Source organism: Dendrobates tinctorius, unplaced genomic scaffold (genome assembly GCF_039654945.1).
Source record: "Dendrobates tinctorius isolate UK_male_01 unplaced genomic scaffold, ASM3965494v1 ptg000202l, whole genome shotgun sequence".
Taxonomy (NCBI): Eukaryota; Metazoa; Chordata; class Amphibia; order Anura; family Dendrobatidae; genus Dendrobates; species Dendrobates tinctorius.
The window spans coordinates 1418739-1432656 of record NW_027361869.1 but is presented as its reverse complement, the minus strand read 5'-3'; the positions used below and the strand labels follow the sequence as shown (position 1 = coordinate 1432656).

General features: G+C 47.2%; 1 protein-coding gene across 1 annotated transcript; it reads right to left on the bottom strand.

Annotated features, from left to right (window-relative positions):
• On the bottom strand, positions 1 to 8953 carry MCRIP2 (MAPK regulated corepressor interacting protein 2). Its single transcript, XM_073553572.1, has 5 exons — positions 8798 to 8953; positions 8545 to 8641; positions 6768 to 6892; positions 3531 to 3626; positions 1 to 867 (listed from the first exon to the last, which is right to left on the bottom strand). Exons 1-5 carry the CDS (start codon positions 8847 to 8849, stop codon positions 797 to 799), a joined length of 441 nt encoding a protein of 146 aa, XP_073409673.1. The 5' UTR covers positions 8850 to 8953; the 3' UTR covers positions 1 to 796.
• Positions 8954 to 13918: the final 4965 nt, after the last annotated feature.

Below are 13918 nucleotides of genomic sequence, written 5' to 3'. Positions count from 1 at the left end.
TTTGTATTTCAGGCAAAACAGACTTTATTTTAGAAAAATAGACATTTCCCACTTTGTACAGATCCCTCTAATACAAAAAGAAAGAGGACGACATGAGGGGGACCAATTGTGGGCGTCACACGGGTTCACAGCTCTTAAAAGAAACCCCCCTGAACCCCAGTGACATAGACGGGAACGACAAGGGGAAATGACCTGCTCGCCACAAGCAGAAAGGACCTAATGGGGGGGGATCAATGTGCATTTGAGACCACTAGGGTCCATAAACATCACTCAATGTCAAGTTTGTCCAACTTTTGCCCCTTCCAATACCTATAGTGCAGTGATATGCTACAGAGCCCCGGCTTGTCTAACTCCAACCCTTAGCATCTCCCCTCCTCTAAATGCTGGGAGTTGTAGTGAGTCGCAGGTCGCCGTCTCCTGCTGTAGTGCATAATTCCTCATTGCTGGTGCTCCCTTTCCCCTCTGGCGATGGCTTTTTACCACCAATGTCCAGTAATATTTCCCTCCCCATAGTGACCCATGGAGCCAGCAGGAGATCAAGGCTCCTAACCAGGACCTCGTCGTTCTGTGCTTTCCCAATAACCTGGAATCCTATAATCCTCGTAGAAGTCGCATTATAGACGCAGTCACAGGAAAGGCACATTGTCAGCGCAGCGACTCACTGACTGCTCCTTGTAGGATCCTATTGTATGAGCGGAGCCGCTGTGCCCGGGACCATGTTTGGACGCTACAGAATAGGGGTAAAAAATGTGCATATTAACGAAAAGGCGCAGAGGTCTCCTCCCTGGGGGGGGCTTCATTCGCAGTTTTCAATGTTGGCTAGAAAACGTTCTGCCCACCAGTCCTCAAGGTCGATTGGGACAAAATCTGAAAAAGACGAGGAAAAGGTTAAAATATGGCACAGAGGTTCTCCCGCTGGCACTACCAGTCCCAGAGCGTCCATTTCTGATGAGTCAACCAGGCGCCCAAAGTGGACACTGATGGCTTAGTATGTAGCCGCCCTCACTAGGGGCCATCAAACCGATGCTCATAACAAAAACCCACAAGGATTAAAAGGGATTGCCCCACCATCAATCAAGAGCTAAATTACTAGTCACGGAGGGGGTTAAAGTAAACAGCCATCTTTTCTCAATAGGTCCAACGTTCCATGGAGGATTAGTTTCTAGCTATATCTAGACAGGAGTCAGATATCCATTTTTGTGATCCAGAGCTCCAAATCCTCTGTATACAGTCTAAAAGTTGACATTCTAGCTCCCTGCAGCAGCCACAAGAGGGAGCTCTGGGCATACTGTTAAATTACTGAGTCCAATGTACAAGTTTGCTGTAAGCTCCCTCTAGTGGAGACTGCAGGTAACAAAATAATAAATGGAGCTCCAGCAGCCAGACAGAAAATGCTGCGCTAATTACGTTCCATTACCCATATTATAGCTGCAAGCTCAGAAACGTTGACTCTTGCACCGCCTGTTAACCTGGCCCTTTTTATTTAAAAAAAAAAAATGGAAAAAAAAAAAAAACCCCTTCTGTTCCACACCCCATCCCCAGACTGATGGACTTTGGCTGCGGAGGTAGAATGTAGTTTACCATTATACAACTTGCAAGACTCCTTGTTACAACAAGAGGTTTATACAGCAATTTAATGAACAAAAAAAAAAGCAGCTGCTCTAAGGAATCTGAGGCTTCATTACAAAACCCCTTTGATTTCCAAATATCACTTAACTGTGTGAGAGCAGGTTTGAAAAAAAGGCTAGTCAAGAAGGGGTTAAGGGTAAGTGTTTTTTTTTTTTATATATATGACACCATTTGCTACCAAACACAAATTGTTTTGTCTAATTTTTTTCCCCATTCTAATATAAAGTGAATGGAGTCACAAAACTACAGCCTGCTCATACAAAATAAAAAAAATATTGGCCTTTGTCAGAAAGGGGGGTAAGTGATATAATATATCCATGCTCACACAATGAGTGTTGGTTAAAAAAAAAAAAAGTATACCACATCTCCTGGGCAGGGGAGGAAGCAAAAGACAATACTGACATTACAGAGGATTCATTTTGTGAGGTAAAATATTTCACTGACTGTTTTTCAACAATATTTTACCTCACAAAAAGAAGCCTCTGATCCCCTGCTGAAATGTCAGTATTGTCTTTTGCTTCCTCCCCTGCCCAGGAGCTGTGGTATGCTCTGTACACGGTCAGACACGGGTGAGAGGGACAGAACACAGGGGGGGGAGACAGCTCAAATGGGACAGCACATGAGGGGAGAACACAGCACAGGAAGGAGAGAGACAGCAGACGAGGGGGATAGCACATGGGGTAGACAGGTCAAAGAAGAGTGCACAGACGGGAGAAGTCAGCACATGGGGAAAGACAGAGTGGATAGGTGGGTGAGCACATGGGGGGAGAGATTCTCAACGCTGCAAAGCCTGCCCCCATTGTGACATTACCGCCCTCCTGATGTGATAGCATCGGTCCTCCACCTAGTAATATTAATAAGCAAATAGCTCCAATTAGAAATATAGTATAGTTCTTCTGATTCACTACAGTATGCCACTTACCCCACGTGCAGGGCACTGCAGTAGCTTAGTTATCCATGACTACGACCACTCAGTGACGGCTATTAGAGGCCGTAACCACGGATACCCAACTTATCGCAATACCCTGCACATAAGTGACATGGCAAATTAGGAGAACTATACTACACCTATGATTGAAGGCATTTAGTAATAATTACACCTACTACATATTGGGATAGGATTTTGGAGATGGGAATGCCCCTTTAATAGAGGGACGCACCCTCCACACCAAGTTTCATATCTGCGTAGACTGGATTACAGACTTATTGGGAGTTTCCTATTTAGTGATGACTCAGAAGTCGCATTTTACTGGAATTTCATGGGAAAATTGGACTCGCACCCTCTATGTGCCATTTATGAGAGACATGCCTTCGGTTCTCCTCGGGGCCTTGCCAAGACTTCTGCCTCTGCCCTCAATATGGCGCCGGCTCAGGACTGCGCCGTAGAATGGCCTATATGAGGCCGCAATGTGCGTCACTGCATCATTTAGTAGCCCTTATGAGGATAGAGCCAACACCTGGCTCCGGGGCGAGGGCAGTGCAGCCATCTCGTCCTCCGTTGTCATGGTGACCCTAATCGGGGAATGGGAGCAGTCTGAGGGCCGCGGTGCTGAAGGGACACGGGATCCTGACGTCTGAGCCACTTTTCCAGATTAGGCGGCCGCGTCATGACTAATCGGCTTACAGGGCTTAAACCAAATACATTCACTTCATATATGAGAGTGTCAGCGCCATAAAGCTGGTGGGCGCAGGGAAATGGGGCAGAGGGTATATATATATTTCACTTTTTACCCCAAATCCATATAAACCTCTTTGCTCTGTATTAAAGAATATAGACATCCGGGCCTGTTTTCCCTATGATAACACTTCCTGCCCAGGCAGCATAAGAAGAGGGCTAGAGATGATGATATAAAGATGTATATAATCTCATCTCCTAGAGAACATTGAATAGAGGCTCTTACTCTTAAGAGACGGACTTGGGCTCTGATCCTGATATTGCTGGGGTCCACATCCGTTGCGGTCCGGCTTATCCAGCTGATGCTGCACCTCTTGCCAGGCTGAAAGACACATGGAAAATATCAGTAAATATTAAATAATCTGCAGAAGGGATTATAGTCTTAAAGGGATCGGTCGCCAGGTTAATAGTGGCCAAGCTCTTGCTACTCCCCTGAGTATTCTGCTTTTTTTCTTAAAATCCACTATACGGTTCCAAAGATCTGGACCTTTTTACTTAGTGACAGTTTTTAGTGTTTTTTGGGGGATTTTTTCACAAGGGGTCGTGGCCAACAGGGTAATAGTCTGTAATAAAGGCCATAAAATGTAGCACTGAATAAAGAGGCCCATATCTCTGGATGCTAAGGGAATAAGGGGAGTGCAAACAATGACCAGAATAAAGAGAATCTGTCATAAGGGGGTTTTTTTGTTTTTTTTTTTAAATCAAATTCAGAGGTCTTTAACCCCTTCATGACCCAGCCTATTTTGACCTTAATGACCTGGCCATTTTTTGCAATTCCGACCAGTGTCCCTTTATGAGGTAATAACTCAGGAACGCTTGAACGGATCCTAGCGATTCGGAGATTGTTTTTTCGTGACATATTGGGCTTTATGTTAGAGGTAAATTTAGGTCGATAATTTTTGTGTTTATTTGTGAAAAAAACGGAAATTTGGTGAAAATTTTGCAATTTTCAAATTTTGAATTTTTTATTCTGTTAAACCAGAGAGTTATGTGACACAAAATAGTTAACAAGTAACATTTCCCACATGTCTACTTTACATCAGCACAATTTTGGAAACAAATTTTTTTTTTGTTAGGAAGTTATAAGGGTTAAAAGTTGACCAGCGATTTCTCACTTTTACAACAAAATTTACAAAACCATTTTTTTTTTTGGGACCACCTCACATTTGAAGTCATTTTGAGGGGTCTATATGGCAGAAAATACCCAAAAGTGACACCATTCTAAAAACTGCACCCCTCAAGGTACTCAAAACCACATTCAAGAAGTTTATTAACCCTTCAGGTGCTTCACAGGAACTAAAGCAACGTGGACATTTTAATTTTTCCAACAAAAATTTTCTTTTAGCATCAATTTTTTCATTTTCACATGGGCAACAGGATAAAATGGATCCTAAAATTTGTTGGGCAATTTCTCCTGAGTACACCAATACCTCATATGTGGTCATAAACCACTGCTTGGGCGTACAGCAGGGCTCAGAAGGGAAGGAGCGCCATTTGACTTTTTGAATGGAAAATTAGCTTCAATCGTTAGCGGACACCATGTCGCGTTTGGAGAGCCCCTGTATGCCTGAACATTGGAGCTCCCCCACAAGTGGCCCCATTTTGGAAACTAGACCACCCAAGGAACTTATCTAGATGTGTGGTGAGCACTTTGAACTCCCAAGTGCTTCACAGAAATTTATAGCGCAGAGCAGTGAAAATAAATAATCATATTTTCCTCAAAAATGATTTTTTAGCCCGCTTTTTTTTATTTTCACAAGGCTAACAGAAGAAATTGGACCACAAAAGTTGTTGTGCAGTTTGTCCTGAGTACACCGATACCCCATATGTGGGGGTGAACCACTGTTTGTGTTCATGGGAGAGCTCAGAAGGGAAGGAGCGCCATTTTGGAATGCAGACTTTGATGGAATGGTCTGCGGACGTCATGTTACATTTGCAGAGCCCCTGATGTTCCTAAACAGTGGAAACCCCCATAAATGACCCCATTTTGTAAATTAGACCCCCTGGGGAACTTATCTAGATGTGTAGTGAGCACTTTGAACCCTCAAGTGCTTCACAGAAGTTTATAAATGCTGAGCCATGAAAATAAAAAAATCATTTTTTTTTCCTCAAATGATTTTTTAGCTCGCTATTTATTTTCCCAAGGGTAACAGGATAAATTGGACCCCAAAAATTGTTGTCCAGTTTCTCCTGAGTACGCTGGTACCCCATGTGTGTGTGTGGGGGGGGGGGGAACCACTGTTTGGGCACATGTCAGGCCTCCGATGGGAAATAGTGACGTTTTGAAATTCCGACTTGATGGAATGGTCTGCGGGCATCATGTTACGTTTGCAGAGCCCCTTATGTTCCTAAACAGTGGAAACCCCCCACAAGTGACCCCATTTTGGAAACTAAACCACCCAAGGAACTTATCTAGATGTGTGGTGAGCACTTTGAACCCCCAAGTGCTTCACAGAAGCTTATAATGCAGAGTGGAAAAGTGGAACAGCCAATCAGAGTGATCGTAGCCATGTGGGGGCGAAGCCATGCCCCCCGTGGTGAAGTACAAAGCCCCCTGTATCTGCGGGTCAGGTGACCTTTCAGTGACCCCGGTCACCTGACCCGCAGGGGGGCTTTGAAGTCATGACACAGGGTATGCGTCATGGGTCAGATTGGCACCGATTTTCATGACGCATACGCTGTGTCACAGGCCGGGAAGGGGTTAAATAAATTTCAGACAAAAAAAATAAAATAAAATTACTTATTACAAAAGGGGTTTGCCTGGACTGACAAACTGATGACCTATCAGCAGTAAGGGGGGGGGGGCCCCCCATCACTAAACCGCCGTGGCCGTAAATCTGCACTGTATGGCGCAGGACTCAGGAGCCCCACACATTGATGAATTCGACATTTTATCTGCCCCTCACTGAGGTTTTGGCCGCTGCCCAAGTGGTTTTCAGCTGATCGCCGATCTCATATTAATGACCTGTCCTAAGGATAGGTGATCAGTGATCAATGTTAGTCCTGAAAAACCCAAACCCCTTTAATGACCCGTCAAGTACAGGTCGGTAGGCGGTCCCCCTTTCAACTAGCTGATTTAAAGGGATATTGTAAAGTTTGAACGTTACCCCCTACACACAGGGAGGGGTGTCTGACTGATGGAGCCCCTACAGAGCCACGGCTGAGTGGAGCAGAGGTCGGTCATGTGCGCCTCGTTACATTCATTCTAGCAGGAGACCAGTGGAGCGCGGCGCTTCACCATCTCCGGTGGTTCCACTACGAATGAATGGATCAGATGTGCGCCGAATTGACCTCCACTCCATCCAGGTTTTCGAGTTCTGTGGAGGCACCCCAGCCATCAGACCCACCAGATAGTGGTAAGGGACCACGGCGCTCCAGTGAGCACGGTCCAGTCACGTACACTGGTTGGAAAAACCCCTGTACCGAGACCCTCACACATGGCGGTCACTGCTCTTAATCTTACCCTGATATACAAAGTGGACGTTCTCCTCGTGGGCCGGCGTGTAGGCGTCCTCCTCCGATGTCGGGCTCAGGGATGCGCTGCGCTTGCCGTTTACACGGCTGAACACTAGTTTTGGAGCAGAAGGACTGTAAGAAAAAAAACATCTGTGTCACAGGAAGATGGCGGATTCCAGGAGGTGTCCTACAGCAACACTGCAAAAAGATATAATGCACAAATACCTGAGTATATATCACAGTACCAGATGAGCGACTGCAGGGGGCGCTGTTGCAGCTCCTTATCTCTTCACCCACATGTAGAAGGGGAGGGTATGTAGTTGCTCTACTAGGTGAGCTGGGTAATCCCTCCCTCTAATAGGGGCACAAGGTCAAACTGGACAATTGGGTGAATGTAGAGCAGAACAGACAAGATTTAGGGAAGAACCTTTCTCCAGTCTACATTCCTTACCCACCAAGCTCAAGTCCCTATGGGGGCGTCATGTGCCAAAGTTAACTTGTTAATGATAAGAGGAAAAAAAAAAAAAAAAAAAAATAATTGCAATCCTACTACTTAGAGGGGGGTTGTAAATTCACTATGAAGCCTGGGATGAGGACGGGCTTCACAGGAGTTCAAACATGACAGGAGCAGGGTGGGCAAACCATCAGCGCCCCATTCACCTGCTCAGATCAGTCCGACAGCCACCTGAAGCACTGATCTGAGGGACTGACATGGTCCAGAACACGATTCCGACGGTTCAATTTTTTTCTATTTTCCAGCTTCGGCAGTCACCGTATGGGATAAATATACACACAGTCTATTCGATTGGACAGTTACACATGTAGAGTTACCATCAAAGTGTTTTTATTCTTCAGTTTTATTTACATTTTGAGAAAAGGCAGAGTGGAGGGGGCATTTAATATTTTATTTTTAATTGGTTGCACTAGGAGACATGAACAAGACAGCGCAATTCTGTAGCATTGTAAAATTATCTATGAAGCCCTTGCGTAGGTCAAGGTTTGTGGGTGTACAAACATGGCAGAAGTGGAGTCCCCCCCCCCCCCAGCTACCATGGTAATGCCATATAGGGGGAGGGTAGTGGTCTCCAGAGGGGACGCCTCTCCCCATTTCCCACCTCTTACGAGTGATTGAAAGCAGCATCTAAAAAAGGTCAAACTAAAAAAAATTAAAATTCTGCATTTACGTCAGATGTTGTGCATTAACCCCGCGCATAGTGACACCACGAGCCTCGCACTTCCCAAGGTTCGCAAAGTGCTGGCACCGTCCCTGACCCCCATATACAAGTCCAGATTAATAGGATCAGAGCCGCGTCAGTACAAACCCATGACCCGCGTTCGTATTTTAGAACCGCACCTTTGCATTCTCTCCCACGAAGCGTTTTCCTGTAAAATCTGCTCAGTGTGAACCAGCAGCTATCACCGCCACTCTTCAGGCTGTCGACAGTCAGCGTCGGGGGCAGATACCGAAGGGTTAAGAGAGTCCAGCCCCCCCCCCACTGTCACTCCCACCGACTTGACCCGGCCCTCCCTGCACAGCACCATGTGACAATGACACTGCTGTGCGCATGGTAACCTCTGCACAAGGTCACGCTGCACCGTAAATGGGGATTGGAGCCAACGCCGACCCCGGCTGTGCGCCCCGGGATGTACGGGGTTAATACATCTAAAGTCCTGGGTGGAGGAAATAATGCATTCTTAACCCATTCACCTCCAGAGCGCACGGATTAAAGCGGCGACACCGGGGGACCCCCTGGCAGCGTCCTAGCCCCCCGATGGGTACTGACCTTGGCAGAGGGTCCCAGCCGTTGGACGAGGTGGGGATCAGCAGCTGCTGCCTGCTCTTCAGCTCCTGCAGCTTGGTGTCAATCTGCTGCTTGGGACCTGGAGACGGAACACAGTGATCAGCATGGACACGGTGCGACAGTACAGCCGGGCGACCTCAGCGGCAGGGAGAGAGCGCAGGACCCGCGATCCGGGCTGCGCCGATCCTGTGATCGCTGCAGCAGCGCAGCCCATCATGGAGGCTGGGGGTCCCACCTGTTCTCCTCTGGGTGGTGAGCTTGCTGGGTCCTCGGGTGATGGTGTACATGACGGGGAAGGGGAGCACTTGTAGGATGCCCCCAGTAGGAAGAGCAGGCTGCCACTGACTTTTGACTGCAGCAGCTGGCTCTTTAAGAAGGCATGTGCTGAAGGACACGCCCCCTCCTCACTCTTAAAGGGGCCGCGCGCTTCTCTAGCAGGTTGTGTAATCCTGCCTGTGGACGTGTTTTGGTGTGATGTGACTACAGACAGCTCACTGTTTACACCTAGCATGGCCCACACAGTAACGGGATCAGAAAACTGCTACTTCTTGATGTCATATTGTGTTGTGATGACGCGTGAAGTATGTGTCGCACGATGCGGCATGCGATTTTTATTGGACCCTATGGGGGGAGAGGAGTTGCTACCCATGCAAAAAGAATTAAAAAAAAGTGCCATGGTGCTATCGTGATATGGCAGATGCAGAAAATATGAGGCGAGATCGCGATCCAATGTCGCAGCTCCGATGCTTTGGCTGTGGGACATTTGTGGGATTTCTCTGTAGATGTCACAACATGGAAATCTGCCTGTTGCAAAACCAAAGTTGTCCCAACCCGCTGGGGCCAGTCTCATGTAGAAGGATCAACTTTATTCTCATTTGCACAAGGAAAGACTAGAAGCAATGGGATGAAACTGAATGGGAGGAGACACAGATTAGATATTAGAAAAAACTTTTTGACAGTTCGAGTGATCAATGAGTGGAACAGGCTGCCACGAGAAGTGGTGAGTTCTCCTTCAATGGAAGTCTTCAAACAGAGGCAGGACAGACATCTGACTGGGATGATTTAGCGAATCCTGCTTTGAGCAGGGGGTTGGACCAGATGGCCCAGGAGGTCCCTTCCAACTCTACCATTCTATGATTCTATGTGACACTTTGCCTCTAAAGAACAGATGGGCATGTTGGATTTCAATATGCCCGATCCTTTTATTTCCAGGGAAGGTAAGCCGCCATCCGGCAGCAGCTTACTCCCCTGTCTCCATAGAGAACACATGTATTCTCTGCTGTACGGAGCGTGCATACAGCACGCGTGTTCTCAGGACGTCGCCCAGCACTTTTTCTTTATGTCGCACATGATCTCTGCTCTCAGATTAATATTCAGTTTAGTGGGAAAAGTTTCAGCAAAACTTGGAATTCATTCATAGAAATCTCTGATGTTTATATGGTTAGGAGTCCAGTGGGCGGTCCTAATAGTGATTGACAGCGCTCTCTACATGCACAATCATACAGGGAAGACTGACAATCACCAAAATCCCTGATATTTGTAAGCTTAGGAGTCCAGTGGGCAGTCCTAGCAGTGATTGTCAGTCTTCCCTGTATGCCTGTCCATGTAGAGGCAGCTGTCAATCACTACTAGGACCGCCCACTGGACTCATGTATGCAAACACCAAGGATTTCAGTGACTTTCAGTCCTCCCCAGGGGCGGACATATCATTGGTGCAACCTGTGCTGCCGCAAGGCCCAAGAGGTAAAGGGGCCATTTATACCTACAAAGCAGGTGTAACTTTTTATTTTTACGAGATCCTGGGCTGCAAAGGGTCCATATGTTGTTCTTCCTCAGGGGCCCTTTTCTGTCTTTGTCCGCCAGTGGTCTTCCATCTATGACTGTGGGTGCAAATAGCTGTCAATCATTACTAGAACCGCCCACTGGACTCCAGGGATTTCAGTAATTGCCAGTCTTCCCTGTACAGCTGTGCATGTAGAGAGAGCTGTCAATCACTGGTAGGACCGCCCACTGGACTCCTATCTATATAAACACCAGAGATTTCTATGAACACAACAGAGTTTATACGGAATCTTTTCCCATAGACGCGTACATCATTCTTCTCCTTCTCTATTCCGTGCTGTCCACAGATCGGACTACATGTATGAGGTGACAGGTTCCCTTTAAGGCCCGCAGACACAAAGCTAATGGTGCACAATAGGGCAGTACTGCTATCTCTGCGGAGCACAGGCGGCGGCTCAGTGGGTATTACAGGGTCATTCTGATTATTGCATCAGTGACGGTGTCAGAATTACTGCTGACATTCCATCCGTCGCCGATCCGCCCACAATCATTCAGCTGAATGGAGGGGAGTAGCGGCGATCAGGCGCCCCTCATCCGGGGGTATTATGGGGACACCGCCTGACGGTCAGAACATGCTGGGAGTTGTAGTTCGCAATGTCTGGAGAGCCACAGGTTACAGATAGGTATAAACCTGTAGCCAATTTCTTGTGTGTGTTATTACAGTGACTTATAATCCAGAATGTCCAATAATCCGGAACAGAATTGAGGGAAATGGAGGAAAACCAATGAGGAGATAAGATGCTGAGATCGGAGCTGTCCTGATCCTCCTGACAGGTTATAATCCTGACTATTTGATGGTCCGCAGCCTAATGTCAGGTCTGACTGGTGGACCCCAGTGTACGAAATGGCAGACGCCTTAGGCCTCGTTCACACATCAGTTTTTTGCCATCAGTCGCAATCCGTCATTTTTAGAAAAAAACGGATAAAGCGACTGATGACGCTGGATCCGTTTCTTTTCTCATAGACTTGGATTAGCGTCGGATGGCCGCACGTTTCATCCGTCGTTCACTGGATCCGTCAGAAATTTTTTGTCCGTCGTGCGGAGACGATGGACAAAGTAACGTTTTTTCGTCTCCGTGGAAAAGTCGGACAGCGACGGACCCAGCTCCGTCCATCGCTGGCTATAATGGAAGCCTATGGGCGCAGGATCCGTCGCTGTCCGTCAAATGACGGAATCCAGCAACGCATTCCGTTTCTTAAACTGAGCATGCTCCAATTATTTTTACCAGGTAGGGCAGTCAGATCCAGCAAAAAACCGGATCCGTCGCATCAGTTTTTCACAATCTGCGACGGATCCGTGTTTTTCCAAAACTGGCGGATTGTGACTGATGGCAAAAAACTGATGTGTGAAAGAGGCCATATACATGGTGCAATCCCACATCCAGCACAGACTGCAGCCAAGGTCATGGGATCTCTGGCCAAGGTGACTGCTCTACAGAGAAGACCAAGGACACTTATCATATATATGTGGTCTTTGAAGGGTTAATGATGGACTCCCAAAAGCATTTGTTTCTCTGTGACAGCTGGCCCTCACCATGCTGGGACTCAAGGTCACAACCAGCATCAGCCAAGAGATGACAGATCGGAGGGTCTAAACCTAAACTCTGCGAGGAATCTTATAAGATCAGCTATAAAATGTGAGAGATAGACAGATAATAGAGAGATAGATGATAGATAGATAATAGATAGATAATAGGTGATAGATAATAGATAGATAGATAATAGATAGATGATAGATAGATAATAGATAGATAATAGGTGATAGATAATAGATAGATAGATAATAGATAGATGATAGATAGATAATAGATAGATAATAGATTAATAGATAGATGATAGATAGATGGATGATAGATAATAGATAGATGATAGATAGATAGATAGATAGATAGATAGATAGATATTGGGTTGAATGAAACTGACATTAGATGTAGGTGATGGACACAGTTGTATCACAATGTGCACGCAGAACCTCACAGACTTTGGTGCTTTTCGTGTCTTTGTGTCGCTGCCATCACTTGGGCTTATTTGCTTTTGGATTTCCCCCCGGCAGCCCGGGGCGGTGCACAGGATTCCTATCGTCAGGCGGGGACGGCCTGGTCTGTTTTCTGGATATAAATCATAGATTAGTAGATCGTTGGGTATAGCCCCAATTATTGTTGGAAAGATCAGGAAACAGATCGGAGCCCTCCCAGGCAGTGACCTTCAATGAAGGACGTCCTTGGAGACTTGGATGTTCTGGAGACTTCCCAGCATGCTTTGCTCATTGACAGAATTTGGGAATTCTGGGAGAATTAGTTCTTTTGATCAGCCGCAAAGTTAATGAGCCAGAATCCATCAAAATGTCCCGCTATTCTTAGGGCCCCGTCACACATAGCGACGCACCAGCGATCCCAACAACGATATTATCTTGTCAGAATCGCTGGTGTGTCGCTACATGATCGCTGGTGAGCTGTCAAACAGGCAGCTTCACCAGCGATCAGCACCAGCGACACGCGGGTAACAAGCGACGCACGTTGCTTAGTTACCCACTGTGTACCTTAGTTACCAGCATGCTGGTGCAGGGAGGTGGTAACCAAGGTACACATCGGGTTTCTAAGCGCGGTGCTTAGAAACCTGATGTTTACCTTGGTTACCAGCTCCAGCTCGCTGGTCTCCCGCCTGTCACACGCAGCGATGCGTGCTGGCCAGTGGGAGACCAGCGATCAAAAAAATGTCCAGGCCATTCCAGGACGATCAGCGATAACCGGCAGGGGGGCCGGTCGCTGGTGTCACACACAGAGATCTCGCTAGCGAGATCGCTGTGTGTGACGGGGACTTTATAGTCTGTAAAAACCCTCGGACATGGCAGACTGGAGCCAAGCAAATCACAAATCTACTAAGGAAAAGCGGTTTTGAAGCCATTTTTCCCCTACAGGGTTTTGCAGCTTTTTAACTGGAGGTGTCAAGTTGGGAGCAGATTCCACAAGGAACAAGTCACTTCTTTTGTTCCATCAAAAGGTTATCAAGGCCTCATCTATCTATATATATAAAGCTGAGTTTTTGTGTGTGTGTGTATGTATCAAGCCAAGCCCACTCCACATAGCCCCGCCCACTGGCAGCTGGAGTTGCAGAGGGAAAGTGCAGGACGAGGGTGGAGAGCGGAGCTGCGAGAGAGCGGGACACGGATGGAGAGCGGGGCTGCGGAAGGATATAGTGGGACAGCGTGTGGAGAGCAGGGCTGTGGAGGGAGAGAGCGGGGCTGTGGAGGGAGAGAGTGGGACACAGATGGAGAGCAGGACTGCGGAGGGATAGAACGGGACGGTGCATGGAGAGCAGGGCTGCAGAGGGAGAGAGCGAGATGGAGGGTGGAGAGTGAGGCTGTGGAAGGAGAGAGCATAATGGCAGGTGGAGAGCAGGGCTGTTAAGAGAGAGAGCAGGACTCTCTCTCTCGTCCCCGGACTGTGGTTCCTTTAAAATCCTTCAGCCAACGGATCCATCAAAAAACCGGACCGCTGACATCCGTTCACTTCAG

What these genes read in the sequence shown, in the direction of transcription:
- MCRIP2 (XM_073553572.1), bottom strand. Translation starts at nt 8,849, where the DNA reads ATGTACACCATCACCCGAGGACCCAGCAAGCTCACCACCCAGAGGAGA. An exon ending in CACCACCCAGAGGAGAACAG is followed by an intron (nt 8,642 to 8,797) that starts GTGGGACCCCCA and finishes TTCCGTCTCCAG; the next exon opens with GTCCCAAGCAGCAGATTGAC. An exon ending in CGTCCACTTTGTATATCAGG is followed by an intron (nt 3,627 to 6,767) that starts GTAAGATTAAGA and finishes TGTGTCTTTCAG; the next exon opens with CCTGGCAAGAGGTGCAGCAT.